This window comes from Penicillium odoratum (assembly GCF_028828045.1).
Source record: "Penicillium odoratum strain IBT 22623 chromosome Unknown utg000002l_segment0_segment0, whole genome shotgun sequence".
Lineage (NCBI taxonomy): Eukaryota > Fungi > Ascomycota > Eurotiomycetes > Eurotiales > Aspergillaceae > Penicillium > Penicillium odoratum.
In genome coordinates this window covers 270,945-294,254 of record NW_026643144.1, presented here as the reverse complement: position 1 = coordinate 294,254, position 23,310 = coordinate 270,945, and the positions used below count along the sequence as shown (strand labels likewise).

At 46.9% G+C, this 23,310-nt stretch overlaps 6 protein-coding genes across 6 annotated transcripts; 3 read left to right on the top strand and 3 right to left on the bottom strand.

Annotated features, from left to right (window-relative positions):
- Window positions 1–1,181: 1,181 nt before the first annotated feature.
- Window positions 1,182–4,133, top strand: N7520_002157 (uncharacterized protein; the record flags this gene model as incomplete). Its single annotated transcript, XM_057136092.1, has 3 exons — window positions 1,182–1,378; window positions 1,434–1,937; window positions 1,997–4,133. 3 exons carry the CDS (start codon window positions 1,182–1,184, stop codon window positions 4,131–4,133), a joined length of 2,838 nt encoding a protein of 945 aa, XP_056998778.1.
- A 4,370-nt stretch (window positions 4,134–8,503) lies between these two features.
- N7520_002156 (uncharacterized protein) lies at window positions 8,504–9,263 on the bottom strand (the record flags this gene model as incomplete). Its single annotated transcript, XM_057136091.1, has 3 exons — window positions 8,504–8,801; window positions 8,861–9,186; window positions 9,243–9,263. The coding sequence occupies 3 exons, from the start codon at window positions 9,261–9,263 to the stop codon at window positions 8,504–8,506; spliced, it is 645 nt and encodes a 214-aa protein (XP_056998777.1).
- Window positions 9,264–11,427: 2,164 nt separating this feature from the next.
- On the top strand, window positions 11,428–12,770 carry N7520_002155 (uncharacterized protein; the record flags this gene model as incomplete). The annotated part of the gene is made up of 3 exons (XM_057136090.1): window positions 11,428–11,968; window positions 12,018–12,572; window positions 12,646–12,770. The coding sequence occupies 3 exons, from the start codon at window positions 11,428–11,430 to the stop codon at window positions 12,768–12,770; spliced, it is 1,221 nt and encodes a 406-aa protein (XP_056998776.1).
- A 1,090-nt stretch (window positions 12,771–13,860) lies between these two features.
- On the bottom strand, window positions 13,861–14,301 carry N7520_002154 (cupin domain-containing protein; the record flags this gene model as incomplete). The annotated part of the gene is made up of 2 exons (XM_057136089.1): window positions 13,861–14,227; window positions 14,276–14,301. The coding sequence occupies 2 exons, from the start codon at window positions 14,299–14,301 to the stop codon at window positions 13,861–13,863; spliced, it is 393 nt and encodes a 130-aa protein (XP_056998775.1).
- An 804-nt stretch (window positions 14,302–15,105) lies between these two features.
- N7520_002153 (palmitoyltransferase YKT6) lies at window positions 15,106–15,938 on the bottom strand (the record flags this gene model as incomplete). Its single annotated transcript, XM_057136088.1, has 5 exons — window positions 15,106–15,234; window positions 15,291–15,660; window positions 15,711–15,734; window positions 15,788–15,846; window positions 15,918–15,938. The coding sequence occupies 5 exons, from the start codon at window positions 15,936–15,938 to the stop codon at window positions 15,106–15,108; spliced, it is 603 nt and encodes a 200-aa protein (XP_056998774.1).
- A 318-nt stretch (window positions 15,939–16,256) lies between these two features.
- N7520_002152 (RNA helicase SLH1) lies at window positions 16,257–22,256 on the top strand (the record flags this gene model as incomplete). The annotated part of the gene is made up of 1 exon (XM_057136087.1): window positions 16,257–22,256. One exon carries the CDS (start codon window positions 16,257–16,259, stop codon window positions 22,254–22,256), a length of 6,000 nt encoding a protein of 1,999 aa, XP_056998773.1.
- Between the last annotated feature and the right edge of the window lie 1,054 nt (window positions 22,257–23,310).

Genomic DNA, 23,310 nt, shown 5'->3' with positions numbered 1-23,310 from the left:
ATAAACTGGTGAGTTTCTTTCTATATATTAAAATAGATTATATAGGCTTCCCCAAAACCCAATTTGGGCCCAAGGTATGGACCCAAGACCCAACCCATTGGGTTTTCCTGGGTACCCACTGGAGCCCCAATTGGGTCCTATTTTGCATAATTTACCCCTGAATTTTCATAACTTGATGCTTCTGTATCATCTGTATTTTGCTACTTCTACCAGGTAGATTTAGATAAAATTATAGACATATGTAGAAAAGGCTTATATTGACTTATATTCTCAATTTGAATTAAATCCGACACGTACAAGTGGAGAGAATTTGATAAAACTATTTTTTATGCATTCAAAAAATTTTGAAGTTCAAGATGGGATATCTTCCTAGCCATTTAGTCAGTTTTCTATTCAAAAAAGGTTTAATTCATCCACCATGTATCATCTTTACTCACAGCCAGGAAATATCTTCTGCAGGACCACCGATTATCATAACTGGGAAGTGCGCTACATCTGGGCCTACACTAATAGACAGTACGATGAGTAGCCCGACGTACCGCCATTAATCACATCGACCGTCGAGCAAGCGACCAACATGATATAAACCGCTGATATATTCACAGTCGGTATTACCAGTCAGTGAAGGTATTGCAGAAGAGAAATCGAGTCTGAGAAATGTCAGAATAGTAGAAACCACTGATCAATCTACTGGGTCGGGTGATCGGGATATTTCAAGCGCATTAAATGGATTAAATAAAACAAGCACATCGGATAACTCCGAGCTAAAGCGACGGCCATAAACGGGGAATCTTCGTTGGAGACTCCATTTCCAAGGTTATTTAGAGCTTCTTGGATCAAGACCCACGGTTTAGACTTCAACAAAGGATTCAGTCGGCTAAATTGTCCCGGCAGCGGCATCCACAATCGCTAGTTTCCCCCACTAGTCCGAATTGAATTTTTTACTGAGAGGAACCTCAAATGCTTAAATGTCATTGGGTGTTAGCTTAAATGAGGAATCGCCTAATGCCGAGAGGGAGTCCTGAGCCGATGAATCATTCCCTTATAGTAAGACCCAAACACCAAGTGGCACTGGGATTCTTCGCCAAAATCAACTTTCCCTTCTTTTTTGAAAAGTTTTAATACATGATTTTAGAACCACATTCGTTTAATTAACCTCTGTAGCATAGGTTTCATACCTAATGAGGTTCTCTGCTTCGCTGCTGCCCCTCGCCGGGCTGCTGGCACAAATCCTTCATGCCCAAGCGAAAGACATTCAGGTCTGCACTCAAGTGACCAAGCAATATGTCACCAATGGCGATTTCGCGACCGATTCGGACTGGACCAGCTCTCAAGACTATACCATCGTCACTAAGACTGAAACGGACAGCGGATACATGTAAGTGGTAACATCCCTACACCTCTCATATCAGGCTAACCATAGGGGGGGAAAGTGAGGTGCCATTTGAAGATAACGATGGCCAAACTGTGACTTTATTTCAACAGTCCGTCTCGCACACCAATATTGGACCTTTCTATCAAATGGACTTCTACTGGAATATGATAACGGATGACGATAGTGTCACTTGCACACTGGGCGTCCGGGCACTCGGTCCCGACGATAGTTTTGCCCCATGGGTCACCGACGGCTATCTCAAAGTCTCGGCAGGAGAATCTGGATGGACAAATGTGCTGGGACAGTGGCAGGCTACCGAGACCGATATCACGCTGCAATGGCAAGTCACTTGCAGTGGCGGCTCTGGAACTGTCCAGTTCAAAGACATCTCCTACAAGGGGCCTGAGATTGTCTGTACCTCTCAGTGTGCTGCTTCCACACTTCGAACCTCCGGCGAGCTGATCGCCGATGGTGATCTCACAGATAACTTTTACGATACCTGGGACACCGATGGGGTAGGATATGCGGTTGACGACGATGCTCCGGGGGGTGGACAATGCATGTGAGTAACGGCAATAATCTGCACAAGAAACGTGCTAACAATCGTGATTATGATAATAGCTTCATTCCGGGCGAGTATAGTTGGTATGAAATGAATCAGACCATTGCAGACGCTCAAGCCGGCCAAACTTATCATGCTAGTGCGATGTGGAGGCTGAAGTCGTCATACGCCGATGCTGATAATTTCCCCACTTGCACCTTCGACATCAGAGTCATCAATCTCGACAATGAGGTTCTGTTGGATCTGGCACACATGACATACAGCCTGACAGCCAGTGACAGTGGGTGGATGTCTCTCAATGGGACCTGGAACGCAACTGTGTCCTCCGCCATCGTCAACGTATACACTCAGTGCACCGCTGATGACTATGAATACTACCCGGATATAGAGATTGCCGACATTCACTTGAGATTCGAGACTGTGGTTTGTGCCACTCCTTCGTCCTCGGCCGTGGCCAGCTCTACACCTTTGAGGTCTTCGGCTAGTTCCATTCCTTTTGTCCGCTCGACTTCAGTCTCGCGCTCTGTTTCTGGCTCTTCTACTCCAGTTTCTCGCTCTGTTTCATCTTCCTCTATTCCAGTGTCGACGCCTTATAGCACCACACTTTCAGTCTCTCGCTCTATTTCTGGCTCTTCCACTCCCCTTTCTCGCCCTGTTTCATCTTCCTCTATTCCAGTGTCGACACCTTATAGCACCCCACTTAGGGTTCCAACCACAATTCCAATTTCAATTCCCCAGTCGACTCCCGTCTCTCACTCGGTCACGCCTCATTCTATTCCTGTTTCCTCGCCTTATAGCATTCCGATCATTGGGCCTACCACAATTCCAAATTCGATTCGTCAGTCGACTTCTGTCTCTTCGGTCAGTGTCTCCTCGGCCTCTTCTTCTTTCGCTGTCACAGGCTCTATTTCGGTTCCTGTGGCATCCAGCTCTGGCTCAGGCTCATTTGGCTCTGGCTCGTCTGGCTCGGGCTCATCCAGCTCGGGCTCGGGCTCGTCTGGCTCGGGCTCATCCAGCTCGGGCTCGGGCTCGTCTGGCTCGGGCTCGTCTGGCTCGGGCTCGTCTGGCTCGGGCTCGTCTGGCTCGGGCTCGTCTGGCTCGGGCTCGTCTGGCTCGGGCTCGTCTGGCTCGGGCTCGTCTGGCTCAGGCTCGTCTGGCTCAGGCTCTTCTGGCTCAGGCTCGTCTGGCTCAGGCTCGTCTGGCTCTGGCTCATCTGGCTTCTCTGGTTCATCGGCATCGGTTTCAGCAACATCAACCTCAGCTCCTGATCTCACTACCTTTAACTCCGACAGTCGGTCAACTACATCTACTATCTTCACAACCCAGACAAGCACCGTCACCGCATGCCCATCCACCGTGACTAACTGCCCAGTCACCGCTAAGACCACATACGTGACGACAGAGACCATTCTAGTCTCAACCACGGTCTGCCCGGTTACTGCAGCTCAAGTGGCGCATCCAACTACAGCATCGATCGCTGACAACGGCTCATACACATCTACAATCCTGTCAACCCGCACGATCACTGTAACTTCCTGTGCTGCTACAGTCACCAACTGTCCTGCACGCTCCCAGACTACATACACCAGCATCCAGACCCTCGTCGCTGGCACCACTGTCATTTCTGCTGGAACATCTCCCACAGTGCCGAGCTCTATACCCTTCGAAACAGCTTTAGGAAATACGGAGTCTAGCTCTTCTAGCTACGAGTACGCTGGTACAGCAAGCGCTACTGATTCCATCACGTCGGACAAGACAAGCTTCACGGAACCTACCAACCTCCCCATGGGCAACACTGGCTCTGACAGCACTTACGCCGAATCTATCTCGGGGGAGAATAGCGAGAGAGTGAGCACACAGTACGCATTTGAGACTATCACCGGCGCCATGGCAGTAGCCACCGGGTCTCACGTTGGCTCTGGAGCTTCTCCTGTGATTGCCTCTGGTACAATGCCAGTTTCCGCCGCCTCCAACGGTAGCACTGGAACTGTGGGTGTGTCTTCCAGTGCTTCCCATGCCTCTAACTCCATTAAAGTGCCCTCGGCGTCCTCCACCCTGGCCACGGTTGCTAGTGCGACTGAGTATTCTTCTATGACAGCTACATCAGCCCCTGTATGGAATGATGCTGTGTCTCTTTCTGTTCATTCTGGCTTGCTGGCAATGATTGCATGGGGTCTTGCTGTTATGCTTTTGTGAATAATATTTTGATGACTTGTGTCTTCAATTAGCCTTCTTGTATTATAATAATTTTGGGTACAACTGTCTTCTGTCAACTTTTGGAAGTAAATTCCAGTACAGGGTCATTTTTAAACGGACAATATGTCAATATTCCTCTTTCCTATCTCGCATTTGAATTGATGTAGACAGATGAGCATTTTATTGAAATCAGTCCGGAGTTAAATTAACTTGCATGGCTTGATAATTCATATTATCCGGTGTTTTTACAACTGCTTATTACCATGATGTCTGTTGGATTTTATTAGAAGCTACATATTACTAGCAAAGCATCTTGACCTTTGCTTCCTTAGGCTTTGCCTTATTCGAAGTTCTTCATATGGCAAACAGCCTTTGTGGGTGCGATACCTATGACACCAGGATAGTAAGCCCATACATAAAATGCTCCTATTTCACAAGTGTGCCCCGCTGCCTTTTTTTTTGCTGTACGAACAGTATACTACTACATAGTTACGTCACAGGTGCAAGAGTCCTTTAGCTTTCAGCAGAAATATATTCTGACTTCAAAGTCAGTTAGCTATAATCTTCTCCATATATTGAATACGCATATCTCCTCCTCAAGACAGACGCCACGCCAGCATCACTGAGAGACAGATATAACTCTCTTGAGGACTTTCCCGCGTCTCCGAGTTCCAAGACTTTGGACAATGTTATCTTTTCCTCCTGCAGGGTACTCTTTCTGGTCTCGTAGGCGTCTTCAGTGCTTCGCTTCAAACAAGCCCCCTCGGAATCAATATCTGGGAGTTGATCTACATATGTCAATTTCCGTAGACGTTTGGTACATAGGCTTCAAGGACTATTCGCGTACCTTCTTCAATCGCTCTTGTCTCAGAATATGGCAAATCCACCTTTCCTTTATCTTGCACCTCTGAAGTAGGTGAATCTTGTAACTCAGCTAGACTTTCAGAAGTCGATTGGTTATTCCTTCGAGATGTGAGAACAAAGTATCTTTAATCGTGGGGTGATGATACATACTGATCATTTCTCACAGGCATATTCATGAGCTTCGCATCGCCAGAGAGTGAAGATATATCTGACTTGGACCCCGCTAGTTAGTATTGAATTCCGAAGTGAGTGGTGCAAAAGCTAAAATGTTTGATTGAACATAATAAGACAAATGATTTGCATGATTTCGAGGCTGGCTTGGGGATGAAACGCTTATTGATTCGACAATAATTTTGACTCGATGCGAGGCGACATTTCTGATTGTTTACCCACGGTTGAATTACGAACACCGCTCTCAGGGTCCCAATCTGTATGTCTATTTCGCCATCTGTGGGGAAGTCCAGATAGCTCAATATTGCTCTTTGGACTTCCTTGGTGTATGGAAAAGTTCTTTTCCTCTCGATATCTTGCCAGTTTCTCAGTAAGGATAGCAATGCAGAAAGAAAGTCACAACAGAGGTACTGCAATAAGAGGATACCAAACTGGTTTGATGTTCACTTCTGGGATCGCCAAAACGGTCTGTTGCAAGAATTAGTCCTGTGGGTTTAGACTTTGATCCGTGGATCATATTGGACTTACTGCAACGTAGCTAAGCGGTACGTAAACAAAAGCCAGATTGGTAAGCCGACCCACTGATTGCCCCTGTGAAATGGCAGCTAGTTTAAACTCCTTGAAATTATCAGTTTCGAATGGTGCCTCTACTCGGAAGTAACCATGAACGTACCATCTCAATTAAATTGAAGAATTTATCTTTGACAATATCGAGTGTAACCACGTTGTGAGCCATTTGTTACTTCATACGGTGTAATTGGCTCTCGATCTCGCGATAATCGTCCTGTCCCCCGGGCTGGAAACCTATAGTTTGTTCAACGACCGCTTGATGAAATCGTAGGCTTTCATGTAGCTCAATCACAGTGGCAGTCCGGTGATGCAATATGCGAGTATGAACAGTGACAGGCACTGAGCCTGACATGCTGCGCATTTCGGCGTCCCGAAGGATGTGTTTCAGAGACGCAAGCGTAGAAGTCCAGTCGGTGAAAAGATAGAACAGATCCGGGATCAAGTGCGTGATATTCAGGCCCAGACGCTTCCACCTTCGACATGAGGCCTGGCAATAATGTCTCTTCACAGAAGTCATCAAATCTGGTGTTCTCGAGCTCCCAGCAATAATCACTAAGTTTCTGTTTTTGACCATTCGTGAACATGCGGCTGAAAACATCGATCATTTAATGTTTATATAAGAAGCATCTCTGTTTGAGGTCTTACCTATTGGGGAGCTTAAACAAGCCATATCTCCTAAATCAAGAGATCCATCTGCTCCCTGATTATGGCATCTCGGGACAACTCGAATGCAACTAAAGAGGGAGTCTCATGAATATGTAAAGCTTGCATGTATATTTGTAGAGGGACACTATGTATTGAAAACAATAGCATACTCTGGAAAATGTCTTTCTCGAAAGATAGCAACGAATATTGGGTCGAACTTTCCGGATATCCCAAATTCTCGAATAAATCCTGTGGCAAAAAGGGAAATTGGAGGGAAAAAGGTGCATCGAACTCCGGTCTCCAGTGATCGATTATTCTAGTGTATTAAGCGATCTGTCAGCTATTGCATCCCGTGAAGTTAGTCTTCGTGGGACTGACAATATTATCGGTGTATGAAGCCAGAGCCAGTTCTTCCCCTGCTGCTTATCGATCATACAAGTGACATTTGCATTTAAAAATTCGAAGAATTCCTCTGGGGCTGTTGGATTGAAAGAATGGGACTCAAAATTTACCCTCCCATAGACATCAAGCGACCCAATAGCCGCGGAAGAGAGTTGCGCTGACATTGGGCTGAAGAGATCTAGAGATCTCTGTAGAACTGATGCGTACTGATCTTTATCAGAATACCCGAATTGTCTGTTGGAATTCCCTCGCTCTTTTATCTCCGAATCAAAGGCAGGGTAGTGAGGTTGAGACACAGCCACACTCTATAGGACCCAGGATCGAATACGTGCGCAGCCTCACTTGAAATTCCTTCAGAGAGGGATCTGTATTTTTAATCTGAAGTTCAACATATCATCGATGAGCTGGCCCCAGTTTATGACACAATTTTGAAGCCTAAAGCAAATCAAGTCAAATAAAAACCATGAGTTCTCCATAAAGATTTTGGGCTTGTACGAATCGCTCATACACACATCTCGTTTCCTTACACTTTATAGGTACAAATAATATTGGTTTCCTCTTATCTCCACGGTCAGGTCGTTATATCTACTATCATATAACCCGTTTCAAATGCCTACATCAGAGTATGAGTAGAACACAGATATTTGAATGTCTCAGAGAGGGACCGTCGAATAGAGTTCTGGGGCCTGGAACTTATTGAAAGTCCGATTCATAGTCCGTAATTATTTCTATAACCGTGTACTGAATGATGAACAGAAACATTAACCCATAGCGCGTTCATTTACGTCTGAATAATTATTTCGATTCTGAGGATAAATTCTCGATATGATCAGAACGATGGGAATACGCGTTTTCCATGACTATAACGGACCTTCGCTCAGGCCATCTTCCGCAATGCCTCAGAATCTGTCGAAGATGCTCCAAAATGCACGAGACAGAGCGATTCCATCGTTGTAATACAAGTTAATATCTAGTACCGATAGTCACAGTGGAACTTAGCTATGTGCAATTTTGCCGTGCCTAATGGAGACTAACCAGTTCATCTATACCTAAATACTTTATAATAACTAGATTGATCAAGAATTTCTAGATCAGAAGAGTGAACCTTGTGCATTTTTAGTTATTTTGTGAAGAAATTTTTAGATCTATATGCATGAGCTCTATCGACCTCTCCTCCACTAATTGAGGAAAGCAAGAGCCAGATTCATATTTGAAGGCATGAATACTTTTTCTGGACATATAACTTGATCAATAAAAAGATTAATACCCGATCTACATATTATCTAGGACTTTCAAAGAGGCGACTTTATAATAATTCTATTATTAGAGGTGATATATGTGTTTCGTCATCAACTGACTTGAGCTGTGGGTACCCTAATATCTCCAGCGTCGTAGAGCTTATTGCTGATATTATTCACATAAAGCTTACTATACTTGACGACATGGATCATTTGTTACATTAGTCAACTACTTACGCAGGGATTTGCTCAATATTGTACTTGAGTCTTTCGTGCTTTGCGGAGGAGTCTCAATATCAATCGACTCTTCATTTCTGGGGCTAGGTATGAAATCGAGAAATAAGAAGGAACCAACAAAATTCGTTGAAATCATATATTTTTCTTCTAGTAGTCAAGCGTGAAAATGAATCAAGGGAACGAGACAAAAAGCCTTGCAGACAATAACTGACCTCGCAGATACAATAGGAGAAAAAACGACAATCACGAAAAGATTCGACCTAAGATTCCCGCAATACATTCCTGCAAGGTAGGTGGCTCAGACCACAAATTAGCGTCATAGAAACCAGGATGGGGCTGCTGAGCAGGCGCATGTTCAACTGTAGGAGGCGAGGGAGGCGCGTAATGGCCAATTGCCCAAACAGGCTGCATCAATTTCGTCCGATCATTATGGTATGCTACAAGAGGCGGTGGCACCCTCTGACTCTGCTCATATTCGGTAAGATACCTAGTGTTGCCAAGCATTTGATCTGACATGTACAGTCTTCCTTGACTATCAGGTCTGGTCACATGGAATAGCAGGTGTCGGAGCCAGATACCGCTAAGTTTAGGCTGACCTACAGTCTGACGACCGGGTGCCACGTAGCAGGTAATCGCTGTCCAGGGAGTGATTTGAAGTTTTTCAGTGGTACTAGGCATTTTGTAATCCCAGAATAAGGCTGCCTCGATATGGACGACTCTGAAAATTCAGTTCCAGCTGCGGTACGGACGAATGTCTGACCCGCCTCTAGCGTGATGAAGTTGCAGAAATCTTCGACCTTGAGGCCATCCTGCTCATACATCAACATATGCTTGGATCCCGTATCGTCCATGAAATCGTTTTCGATGTATCGATTCTGTTCCTTGAGGCGCTCGGTCATGTCTGCGGGACGGAGGGCAATTCGAATCTGGATAAATGATGTTAGCAATCAACTGAACGAGATGATTTGGGCTGAAAACTTACATTATGCTGAAAGTTAGTCATCGATCGTGGTGCAGCCCAACTAACAAAATTGACGGGTTCAGGCCCGGGGCCCTTCAACTACAGATTGTTAGTGAGGATCAGAAAAAAGGAGGAATGGTAACTTACTCTTTCAACGAATCAAGACTTTGGGCAGTCAAGCTCACACTGACAACCTCGGTCTACTTGGTCTTGGTCGGAGCTGCGTCCTTGGACTTTGCCTTCGAGTCACCCGAACTCCTCCTAGTCTTGTCTTTCGGCACGGACTTAGCATTTGTTTCAGCTTTATCCTTTGGCTCATATTACTTTTGGCCTCTCCAGCCTTGGGCTCGGTGGTTTTGGTATCCTTTTCCTTTGGCTCCGAGGCTGTCTTGGGCTTCATCCACTGCTCAGGGCCATGATGCTCCTTCGCTCTTTTCACACTGCCTTTTGGAAAGACTTTTTCCTCGTCACTGCCATCCTGGTTGTTATGGGCATCTTTGGTGTCAGTCCACTTGATCGAGTCTTCCTTCCTGGCATTTCGGTAATTGTTTCAAAAGAAGAGAGCATCGGATGGTATGTGGAATGTGCTGAGCCGCACATGTCAATATGGCTTCGGACAGGGAATCATGTCGAGTACCAAATTTGTCGTTGGATGCAGAAGAACAAAGATTCTACTGGAACTTGGATGGCCTTACTTAGCTTTGACCTTCCTGGGATGCCGGTCACCAATTTAAAGGATAGCTTAAAGAAAGTGCATGATTCCACCTCTCCACCGGACCAATTTTCAAAAATAGCTGGCTATATCGGATAGTCTGTATTCATCCATCGCGTGTTTGATACAGTAGCGGCCTCTTTCGCCTTTCGTGTCGAACACAGAGAAGCTGTTCCAAACCCTCATCATACGTTCCACCAATCCAGATATTAATAGCACGTAAACAATCCTTTTCAATAGCTAAGCGGGTAAAATATACTCTAATCCGAAGAAACAAGCATAAATCTACTGTCAGTCAACCTTGACCTTCTAGGGTGAAAATTCCGTGCAAACCCTGCAAACATAGCAGTCCAAGAATAAACAACCTGCCAACGGTCCCAGTCTCTGAGATTTGCGATTTCATTACTACTGGAAGCCTGGTGACTTTCGGGGTATCTATTCGTGATCAGTTGATGGGAATGGTAGGATATTAACTCCTATTCGTAATGCCCGCCACTTATTCCTTATCACGTCATCCTGATGGAACTTATTAGATGCCAATGATTATTCACTGATCGCTTCTATTTATAGCGATGTTGCTTATCAACCCTAGGCAGAAGGCATATAGACCGGATAACGTCCAAATAGTGAAGAGGGGAACGCTCGTTGGCAGCATACTCGGAGATGTGCGGGTCGATTCAGCAGCACAAGACCACGAACCACGACAGGTTGTACGAGGGATTCAGGGAACCACCCGTAAGGTTCAGATGAGAGAGGTGTGGAAGCGTGTTATTCAATGCTATCTTCGAGGTGCTAGATATGCTAACCGTGCCCAGCATACCAGCGTACTGGAAACCAGATGTTATGATACAGGTCGGAAAACCCTCTTCCGGGCTGGCGCGTAATACAACTAACAGGGTTTCCCCGCTACACTTTAACTGTCGCATACAATCAATCCGAAAGAGCTCTCTTCTCTTCCCCTTAAATCGAGCACCCCTCTCTTTCAACATCCAAAATATGTATTCCCCAATACCGTTCATTCTGGCCGTATGGGACTTGGTTCAGTCATCCATCTTCTTGGTATCGCCGCAGTCCCCGCATCATTCTCAGCACCACTCGATATGGGATCGCGTAAGACGAAGCCCCGAAACCATTGGACAAGATGCGCGATGGAATGCTGAATCATCCCTCTAAATTGTTCCCTCGGCAAATCTCCACTTCCATTCTTGCTATGCTACTTTTGAATGCGCCCGTCTTGATGTCCCATTGGACTGGTATAATGAATCCACCAACTCACGAGTTGCCGTCGCGCTAATCAGACTGCCCGCAAAAGTAGACGTGAGCGACCCACGATACGGCGGCTCGATGCTTATAAATCCCGGTATCTATAACACTCATCGATTCCGAAGCGAATAATATGGTGATTCCTGTCCCAATTTTGTTAATATATCGTTCCCAGGTGGTCCCGGAGGCTTAGCCATTAACCTTGCCCGTCTTCATGGCAACAACTTTCAAATGATCGTCGATTCTCCACTCAGCCCCAGCGATGCCAAATCGACGTGGGCAGATAAGTATTTCGATATCGTAGCTTTCGATCCTCGGGGTGTCGGCTTTACTACCCCGCCATTTACATGCTTTGCCAACGCCCAGCACAGTTTATTGTGGCAAGTAGCTTCAGAGACTGATGGGTTACTGGGTAGCTCAAATTTGGCGTTTAGCCGTATGTGGGCGAGAAAGAAGGCCCTTGCTGATGCTTGCTATATTCAAGATGGGGACCAGGGGATTAGCGCACGAATGAACACTCCAGTCGTTGCGATGGATATGGCAGCGATTGGAGAAGCCCTTACACGATGGCGAGTAAAGCGGACTCAGTCAAACAATCTAATTCGGGAACCACAAAGTCCAATGGAAAAATCGGATCTGGGATTACACAAGGTGCAATATTGGGGATTCTCGTATGGAACCCTACTGGGTGAAACATTTGCCAGTATGTATCCACAACTCGTGGGCCGTCTGGTACTGGATGGTGTTGTTGACAGCGATCGCCATTATGCCGGTAAGTGTATCATTCTATACTGGTCTACTGCTGATTGCTAAAAATATAGGAACTTGGGACGGAAACATTAACGATGCAGATGCTATAATGGAAAGATTCAGCAGCTATTGCTATCAAGCAGGACCTGATAAATGTCATTTGTTCTCTGAAAAGGGTCCGAGATATGTTCAATCTTCGGTCGACGATATTGTCGCTTTTGCAAGAAATACAACAAAATCCGTGGTTTCAGCACACAGACCGGAAATTGTCACCTATAGTGATGTGCAGAAGCTCATTCGGGATTCAATATATGAGCCATTCAAGGAATTCGAAGGACTCGCCCAGGCATTATACAACTTAGCTAATGGGGATGGAAGCATAATTGCGAATCGAAAGCAAACATCACCACCGCGGGATATGTTCTTTGAACCTGCTGATTATGCAGAAGAAGTGGTTGGAGCTATATCCTGCTCCGATGGCCCTGACCAGAGCAATACAACTAAAGAGGAGTTTATGCAATATTGGCAGAAGATGCGTCATCAGAGTATCTACCTTGGCGACCGATGGAGTCAAAATCGACTGCTCTGTCTATTTTGGAGAACCAGACCTGAATTTACATACTCTGGTAAGAAATTCCATGTACTCTGCATATGCTCAGGCTTCCTGGCATTCATTAACTACTATTGGTATCTTTAAAGGGCCGATTGGAGTCCGCACAGAGCCAATCTTGTTTATTGGAAACAGTTTAGACCCGGTCACGTCCCTTGATAAGTATGCCAATGTTGATATGAAATGGATATGCAGATACGTTTATGTGAATTGACACGATCTTTTGCAAAGCGCGAAAAAAATGAGTCAAAGACTTCCCGGATCGGGTCTCATCCAACAAAGCTCAGAAGGTGTAAGTTAAGCATAGTTTTTAATGCCGAATATCGATGAATAATATTATGAAAATTTTTAGCATCTATCACTTGCGACACCTTCTCTTTGCACCGCAAAAGCAGTTCGACGCTATTTCCAGACTGGCATACTTCCAAATCGTGGGATGTTGTGCCCGGTTTATGATAAGCCATTTGACTTACCAGGCGATAGGATAACAGGTTTGTTAGAGAAGGGTGACGATGACCTGCTGGAAGCTTTGAGGTCTATTGCGGGTCAAATGTGGTAAAGAGAGAAAGGAAAAAAAGGCTTGCTGATTATATTAGCCGCACTCAGGAACCTAGCGGTGGATCCACACTAAATTCCAGAAGAGCCAAAAATATTTTTTGAATGTTGGCCTGCATGGACCGGAATACGTGAAGGATGACCAATCCCTTTCCACTACTGTCGCTACTTAGGCTTGGCTATAAAACCTCTGCGCTGCGCCTCTTTAATAGCTTCATCGTAGCCTCCTCCTACTTACTTCGTTGCCCCTTCGCTTAGTAGCTGATCAAGGCCTGCGGACCTTAGAGTTGTGGGCTTTTGAAGTACTGCCTGCAGGTGACGCAACTCACAGAAGACGGGACTTCAAACTAGATATTCAAGTCCTACGTAGGGTCATAGACGATGCCACGCGGGTCAGCGGGTAACTCTCTGAGGACCGCTCGCGGGTTACTTTGAGGTCTAGGAAGGTCTGCTAAGATTATATTAGAGTCTCCAAATAGTTCAATAAACGTGGATATTTTCACTCGGCGCACTTCACATGATACTCGAAGAAATAATTTTGTTCCCACCTGGGCAGGTTTGTAAGAACGCAAAAGGCATATTTTGAGCTTCCTCATTAACCTGTTCCAGTGGGCCTCGGTACGTATATCTCCTCCACTGAACATCTGAAATGTTGGAATTCAGACGTAGAGGTCATTTTCTTCCGGACATAAATATACTTGATGACAAAAAGTATACAGTATTCATCATGCTTGAAGCTCCAACCACACTCAACGATACTCCTCATCAATCTGAATGATAGCATCCATACCTTCTCTCTCAAGAACATCAGTATCCAAAACAAGTGTAGCAAAAAGAACCGCCGGCTCGGTCTTGCTAGCATTATCGCTGATACGGTGATGACAACCAGGAGCCTCGTACCAAGTACCTCCAGCGGGGATCACCTTCATCGGATCATTGTTCATTTTGTTCAGTAGTGTTCCACTGACGACGTAGGCAGAGACCGCAGAATCTCCATGACGATGGGGTGGAGTTGAGCCGTTTGGTGGAAATGTAACGTGCAGGCCGACGATACTCTTTCCAGGGCAGTTGGATAGTTTGTATTGATATGCCAGGTGAATATCGGGCATCGGGCGACTAGAATAATTGTTAGCATTGACATATAGATTGAATAGTGTTTCGGACCTAGAGTCGTAGGATGATTCTTCCATTTTGATTTTGGAACTTTGAGACAAGCTACAATGGTACACTGTAGAAGTTTATAGCGTGGTATGTAGATTGAATGAAGGCATATATCAGCTTCTTTATAGTTGTTCAAGCCCAACAGGATTCGGATTTCAACAAATTTATGTTGAGGTAAGCTTAAATTCGTACCCGATTAGCCTTCTCTATTTTTTCCTATCAATAGGCTATCCACGGTTACCCGAAGCTCGCCCGGCTTGCCACTTTAGTGCTATCAGAATGCCAATAACCCGGGTGTGCTAACAACTTCTGACATGCCAACAATGCTAACGGCATGATCACACTGCACAGGCTGTTCACCGTATTTCTGACACTGATGACATTGTGTATAACACTTGCCACGTTATTGCCAAATCTGACTTTCCTCAGTGAGGTTCGCTGTATTTCCAAACTGTAAGACTATATATGAGGAGTCTGTGGTAGCTCTAGGCTACTGTGATTCAAATGTGTAGGCCAAGGAATGTCCAGCTCGTGGGCAAAAATGATAAATCGGCAAGGCAAGGAAACTTGGTTGCCTGAATATCAGGCTGAAGCACTCTGATTGTCACCATCTAACGAGAACATGCATACGCTGGTTAAAGAAAGGCAAGACCAAGTCATATACCATAATGAGAGAATAAGGAAACAAGTATAGGCAGCCGCTTCGTAGGCAAACGTAAATCAAATGAATAGCAGAAAGCAGACATATCTAGCTTCAAAGGGTTGATTTAATTTAATCTGGACCCAAGAAACAAGGCAGCAGCCTGGCCTTAAGCCCCAACATCAACGAAACTTTACATCAGGGAACAACACGAGTTCTGTTTCTTGGCCTGTGTATAGAACATCTTACTCTGGGCGGAGAGACCGTCACTCTTTTGAACCAATGAGTCAATCTTCTCACCACGTTCCAGCACACTCTCAATCTAATGCAATGATTAGCAATCGGCATTCTTCGTGCGTAGGCATCCAATATACATACAGTCTTGTGTAGCACAATCTTGGTCTCATCCAACTCCTGCTGAATCTTCATAATGTTGTCGGCCTGATTAGGGTCCTGGTATTTGATAATGTATTCCTTGAGGGCGGGCAAGGCGCATGCGTTCTCGCGCAGAGACGGGTCGGACCAGGATGTGCGGGGGTGCTTCGCGAGGAACTCGTCAACAATCTTGGACAGGAGCTGGTGGGCTACTAGGGCTGGGTAGTCGCCGTCGGTAACGATCACACCGGCAACACCCTCGGTCCGGCCGTATGCGTGGAATGTGTATGACTTCTCCTCGACATCCTGACGTTGTCCGGGCTTCGTGCGCTCGGCGACCGTGCGGCAGAAGAGCATCAAGAACTCTTCATAGCTGAAGGGGTGTTAATTAAGTCGAGAGAACGAGACCGCGGGGCTACCTACTTCTGACGGGTGAAACGGGAAAAGCTATTTCGTGTCAGCGACTACTCAATATGTATTCATCGGGTATGTGCACATACGAAGAGAGATCCTTCTCGGCACAGAGCTGGAGAGCCGGTTGAGAATCGTTCCGGAGAACCTATTGACAATATAGAGAGTCAGAACTTATCCGAGGAAAGCACAAATCGCCAGAGGACTCCAAACACGTACGCCCATATAGAGGATCTTCATGGTGGCGGGGATGGTAGGTTCGCTTCACACAATAAGCGGTAGTGGGAGTAAAATATTGACACCTTGATCAGACCTGAGAGCTAGTGAGATGAGACAGGTAGCAAGTTGGCTACGAAGGGGTAGTGCTGAGGACGGGAGGAGAAGATCAGCTTTAGGGGAATAAAGGTGGAGGCGGAGAGTCTCCTGATAACTGATGATGGCACTGCGGGTCCAGGGCCTCTGGCAGAACCCCACACCGCCCAGATTAGGAATAGTCCATTTATGTTTCGAATAACTCCCCCTCATTGTTGACACTGTTTACTTGAATATTTGTGAACTATGGATCCCACTTCTACGACTCAGTCACAATGGCTGTCCCAACTAGCTGCCATGCGTCAGGCTATCGCCGATCTGAAGCTCCCCAAAGAGCTGCCCCACGATACGACTGGTTATGGAAGCGACATGGATTTGGACATTGATGAAGACTACTCATCACCTGGTACGGTTGATGATGTCTGGGATATTATCAGTTCCGACGATGAGACGACCGACGACCTCGACGATGTGAACGAAATTCCCTTCTCTCAGACTTTACCCTACGATCGACTTTGGCTAGAAACAAAATGTCAAGAGCTTGCAGCTCGCTCGAGCATGGACGCGGCAGAGCTTAGCCAACAAATCCTCGCCACGCTTACCGCCGCCAGCGACGACTCCGAGCTACAGATGTCACTCGCTGAAGTTGTTGGGTTCGAGGACTTGGATCTAGTCATCGAACTAATTGCGCATCGCGGGGAGATCTTGTCGGACGAACCACACCGGGTGGAGGCACAAACGGACGGATTGGCAGCTGGGAGACTTCTCACCAGAGCGGAAAGAGAGGAGGCTCTCTGGCAGCGGGATTTTGACCATAAAAATGCTGCGCTCATGCCGGCACAGAGCCGATCGGAACCCGTCTACCCACACGTTTTCAAGCAGCACACCGCTGGAAATCTACTCGCCGCTGGTGGTAAGAAGTATGGTTTACCGGTTGGCAGCAAACATACCGATGAACCCAAATATGAAGAGTATGAAATCCCCGCTGCGAAGGTCGGAACATTGGCAAGAAACCAGAAGTTGGTGGAGATTGCTGACCTGGATGGTCTTTGTCGCGGTACCTTTAAGGGCTACAAAAGCCTTAATCGAATGCAGAGCCTTCTTTATGACGTTGCTTACAAAACAAGCGAGAACATGCTCATTTGCGCGCCCACTGGTGCCGGTAAAACGGATGCCGCGATGCTGACTATTCTCAACGCGGTCGGCAAAAACACGGTTCCTAATCCACTTGAGGAACCGAATGCGACCGAGTTCACAGTCCAAGTCGATGACTTCAAGATTGTTTACGTCGCTCCAATGAAGGCACTGGCAGCGGAAGTGACGGACAAGCTGGGCAAACGACTGGCTTGGCTGGGAATAAAAGTCCGCGAACTGACTGGAGATATGCAGTTGACCAAGCGGGAAATCGTGGAAACCCAGATCATCGTTACAACCCCTGAGAAATGGGATGTTGTGACTCGGAAGAGCACGGGAGACACAGAACTCGTTCAAAAAGTACGATTGCTTATCATTGATGAGGTCCACATGCTTCATGATGAGCGAGGTGCTGTGATTGAGTCTCTAGTTGCTCGAACCCAACGACAGGTTGAGAGCACACAGTCATTGATTCGCATTGTTGGTCTCTCCGCGACCCTTCCCAACTATGTAGACGTCGCAGATTTCTTGAAAGTTAATAAGATGGCTGGTCTATTCTTCTTTGACTCGTCTTTCCGGCCGGTGCCGCTTGAGCAGCATTTCATCGGTGTTAAGGGCAAGCCTGGATCCAAGCAATCTCGAGAAAATATCGATGTCGTCGCATATGAAAAGGTGCGCGACATGTTGGAGAGAGGCCACCAGATTATGGTGTTCGTGCATTCCCGGAAGGATACTGTTATGACAGCACGCATGCTCAAGCAACTGGCCGCTGAAGATGGGTGTGAGGATCTGTTCAGCTGCCATGATCATGAGAACTATTCCTCTGCCTTGAGAGATATGAAACACGCTCGGGCGCGCGAGCTGCGAGACCTTTTTGCCAGTGGCTTTGGAGCCCACCATGCTGGCATGAGTCGGAGCGATCGTAACCTCATGGAGCGTATGTTTGGAGAGGGTCTGATCAAGATTCTCTGCTGTACTGCAACTCTAGCATGGGGTGTCAACCTTCCTGCTGCTGCAGTTGTCATCAAGGGAACCCAGCTTTACAATCCTCAGGAGGGTAAATTTGTGGACCTGGGCATTTTGGATGTCCTCCAAATTTTTGGTCGTGCTGGTCGTCCTCAATTCCAGGATACGGGCATTGGGTTCATCTGCACTACCCAAGACAAATTGCAACATTATCTGTCCGCCGTGACTGCCCAGCAACCGATTGAATCTCGTTTCTCTGCTCGGTTAGTTGACAACCTCAACGCTGAGATTTCACTCGGCACTGTTACCTCCGTTTCCGAGGCGGTACAGTGGCTTGGCTACTCATATTTGTTTGTGCGCATGAAGAAAGAGCCACGCCACTATGGTATCGAGTATGCCGAACTTCGTGATGACCCGATGCTCGTTCAAAGACGCCGAAAATTGATCATTCAAGCTGCTCAGACTCTTCAAAAGAGCCAGATGATTATTTTCAATGAAAAAACCGAGGACCTCAAAGCAAAGGACGTTGGACGTATCGCCAGTCAATACTACGTTCTCCAGAGCAGTGTTGAGATATTTAACACAATGATGCGGCCACGTGCAGGTGAGGCAGACGTCCTCAAGATGATCAGTATGAGCGGTGAATTCGACAATATCCAAGCCCGAGACTCGGAGTCGAAGGAGCTACAACGGCTTCGAGATGAGGTGGCCGTGACCGAAGTTGAAGGCGGCAATGATTCACCACATGCCAAGACCAACATCTTGCTTCAAGCCTATATTTCACGTGCCAAAATCGAGGATTTTGCCTTGGTATCTGACACTGGATATGTGGCCCAGAACGCAGCGCGTATCTGTCGAGCTCTATTCATGATCGCGTTGAATCGCCGGTGGGGATACCAGTGCCAGGTGCTCTTGTCACTTTGCAAGTCCATTGAAAAGCAGATTTGGCCGTTCGACCATCCATTCCGACAGTTTGAACTGCCTCAGCCAATCTTGAGGAACCTAGATGAGAAGCTGCCAGCTTCGTCTATCGAATCCATGAGAGAGATGGAGCCAGCTGAGATCGGTCAACTTGTCCACAATCATAAGATGGGAGGGGTGTTGACTAAACTTTTAAACAACTTCCCTACTCTGAGTGTGGAGACCGAAATCGCACCCCTCAACAGAGATGTTCTTCGAATTCGTCTCTCGATCTATCCGGAATTTACTTGGAACGATCGCCACCATGGTGCCTCTGAATCGTTCTGGGTCTGGGTTGAGAACTCAGAAACCTCGGAGATTTACCATCATGAGTACTTCATTTTGAGCCGCAGGAAGCTTTACGATGAACATGAGCTCAATTTCACCATCCCGCTATCTGATCCGCTTCCTAGCCAGATTTATATTCGAATCATTTCTGATCGATGGCTTGGCGCAGAAACTGTCAGCCCGGTCTCCTTCCAACATCTTATTCGCCCTGACACCGAAAGCGTTTACACAGACCTGCAGAATCTTCAGCCATTGCCGATTTCGGCTCTTAAGAACCCCTTGCTGGAAGAGCTGTACAGTCAACGCTTCCAGTTCTTCAACCCGATGCAAACACAAATCTTCCATTTGCTTTACCATACACCGGCCAACGTGCTTCTGGGATCTCCCACCGGTAGTGGAAAGACTGTCGCTGCTGAATTGGCGATGTGGTGGGCTTTCCGTGAGAAGCCCGGCTCCAAGGTTGTTTACATTGCTCCAATGAAAGCACTTGTCCGCGAGCGTGTCCAAGACTGGCGCAAGCGTCTCACGGGGCCTATGGGCATGAAACTTGTCGAGCTTACTGGTGATAATACCCCTGACACAAGGACTATTCGCGACGCCGATATCATCATCACCACTCCGGAAAAGTGGGACGGTATCTCGCGTAGCTGGCAAACCAGAGACTACGTTCGAAAGGTGAGTCTCGTCATCATCGATGAGATTCACTTGTTAGGCGGTGATCGTGGTCCCATTTTGGAAATCATTGTGTCTCGAATGAACTACATTGCTTCTCAGTCCAAAGGATCCGTGCGTCTCATGGGTATGTCCACTGCCTGCGCCAATGCTAGTGATCTCGGAAATTGGCTCGGTGTGAAGGAGGGGTTGTTCAACTTCCGCCATTCCGTTCGTCCAGTTCCTCTTGAGATCTTTATTGATGGCTTCCCCGAGCAACGTGGCTTCTGTCCGTTGATGCAGTCGATGAACCGACCGACTTTCCTGGCGATCAAGAATCACTCCCCTGAGAAGCCGGTCATTGTGTTCGTTGCATCTCGTCGGCAGACTCGCCTGACGGCCAAAGACTTGATCAACTACTGTGGTATGGAAGATAACCCTCGCCGATTTGTCCGCATGTCCGAGGACGATTTAGATTTGAATCTTTCTCGAGTGAAGGATGACGCTTTAAGGGAGGCTCTCAGCTTCGGAATTGGGTTGCATCATGCCGGTCTGGTCGAGTCTGATCGACAGCTTGCAGAAGAACTTTTTGCCAACAACAAGATCCAGATTTTGGTCGCCACTAGTACTTTGGCCTGGGGTGTCAATCTTCCAGCCCACCTTGTTGTTGTCAAGGGCACTCAGTTTTTCGATGCTAAGATCGAAGGCTACCGGGATATGGACTTGACGGATGTTCTCCAGATGCTCGGTCGTGCCGGTCGTCCTCAATTCGATACTTCTGGAATTGCTAGAATCTTCACTCAGGATTCCAAGAAGGCATTTTACAAGCATTTCCTTCACACCGGTTTCCCTGTTGAGTCAACATTGCACAAGGTGCTTGACAACCACTTGGGTGCCGAAGTCTCATCTGGAACGATCACCACAAAGCAGGACGCGCTTGACTATTTGACTTGGACGTTCTTCTTCCGTCGCCTCCACAAGAATCCATCTTACTACGGGCTCGAGATTTCTGCAGAGGAACAAAGCACAATGGCTGCCCAGGCAATCGCTCAAGATTTTATGGTCGATCTAGTTGACAAGTCTCTCGATGACCTTGCAGCGTCGTCTTGTGTCGTTGTGGACTCTGCCAATGGTGAAGTTGACTCAACTCCCTTTGGCAAGATCATGAGTTATTACTACCTGTCGCATAAGACTATCCGGCACCTAGTGTCTCATGCCAAACCTGAACCTACGTTCCAAGATGTGCTCAGCTGGATGTGTTCTGCCACTGAATTTGATGAGCTACCCGTTCGCCACAACGAGGATTTGATCAACGCGGAACTTGCTCAGAACCTGCCCTTGTCTATCGAAGCGATGGGTGATCTTCCGTTGTGGGACCCCCACGTCAAGGCTTTCTTGCTGCTACAGGCATACATGTCGCGGATCGATCTACCTATTTCGGATTATGTCGGAGATCAGACGTCTGTCTTGGATCAAGGCATTCGTGTCCTCCAGGCATCGATAGACGTCATGGCTGAGCTTGGGTTCGTTCCTGCGTGCCGAATGCTGATGACTCTCCTGCAATGTATCAAGTCAGCCCGCTGGCCTGAGGATCATCCGCTGTCTATTCTACCTGGAATCCCTGTCGAGAAGCCGCCCCACGGACTCCCATCCAACCTGGTCGCTCTCTCGTCTCAGCCGGTGTCATCGGTCACCGGGCTGGTGAAAAAATTAAACCTTTCTTCGCAGTTCAGCCGTGTGGCCTCCCAGCTGCCCCATATTTCAATTTCAGTTGCCGGGATCTCAGCCAAGGGGTTAGCCGTGTCTGTTACTCGCCGCAATGCTCCCACACACTCGGAATATAGAATCCACGCTCCTCGATTCCCGAAGCCGCAGACCGAAGGCTACTTCTTGATTGTTTGCAGTGCCCGACCTGATGGTACTGACGGAGATCTTCTTGGCTTGAAGCGGGTTTCCTGGCCTCCTGCATCCAAACTCAACCACGGCAAGGGTCGCGCTGGCGCTGGCTCTAGTCGTGGTGGTAGCAGCAGAGAGAACGCCTCTCTCTCTGTCCGTTCCTTGGTCAAGTTCCCCCCTGCTGCTCTTGCCGAGTCATCTTCTGCCACGACAGCCGGCACTGCTCGTGTCAATGTTAAGCTCATCAGTGACTCCTACATTGGCATGCAGTGGGTGTTGTCGAGTGTGGAAGTCGATCTGGGGACCACTGAGACGCAGACCATCGAACCATCCGTGCCTGTCAAGGATTAAATGTATGACACCCCTGCACATCAGGGTGGGGCTGTGATTTCAACGGACTAATGATATTGAAAAGTTGACTCTTGACAAATTCACAGTTCTCTTTAGCTAGACACCCACTGGTTAGGGGATTTTCGGTTGGAATAGCAAAATTATTAGGGATAAACTGAAAAGAAAATATTTCATGCTATCTTTTTATTTGCTGTGTGCTAAACGAGAAGCATTCGTAACAGCTAGGACAAGGATAAAAGTGACCACAATGCATGCTCCTTGACAGAACGAGACTTAGTATAGAGACAAATTTATGTAAACTGTTAGTATGAAGTGAAAGGATGATAAATGCGATTAACTAATAAAAAGGGAGTTGGGCCTTAGGAGGCATCAGCTCGCTGGTATATTAAGTTCTATCTAGAGTGTTTTATTTATTAGTGTTGACTCCTAGTGACTGAGGTGGGTTAAGTAATAATGTAACTGGACAAAGCGAACTTCGCTGCTATTTAATGATGACCTGAAATTAAGCGTTCTGTATTACTATGAAGCGTGTGAGAAGCTTCCGACAGATAGAGCAGTGTGTCAAAGTGGATTCAGCGGTAACTGAGAACTTGAACACGGAATAAATTTCCCCAAAACATCTGTAACCAGCTGATGCATTCTCAGCCGAGAAATCAAACAATGTCGATGTGGACCCTCCATACATCGTTCAAGCTCATCTAAGCAAATGATCACATGCCGATTCTCATATCTAGCGATGGCAGCCAGAGTCTCCTGTGCTTGCCTATCATTTTTCATCTCATTCTGACTCGGCGAAGACAGCTCCGAGAAGTCAACAGAATTCAGGATGCTTTGATTTCTGTTCTTTCCTATGCTGCCAAAATCATTCCAAAGCCGGACCTCAGCCGCAGAATGCCGGTAGAAATCTAATACAGCCTATTTTGCATAACTTATGCCTAAAAATAAGCCCCACCTTCACAGGCCTTACGGGCTTTTCTTGGCGGGCCTGTCAAAGTCTATTCCTAAGCTCAAAGCTCGTACGTTCTGTCAAAAATTCCCTTGACTTCAAGCATCA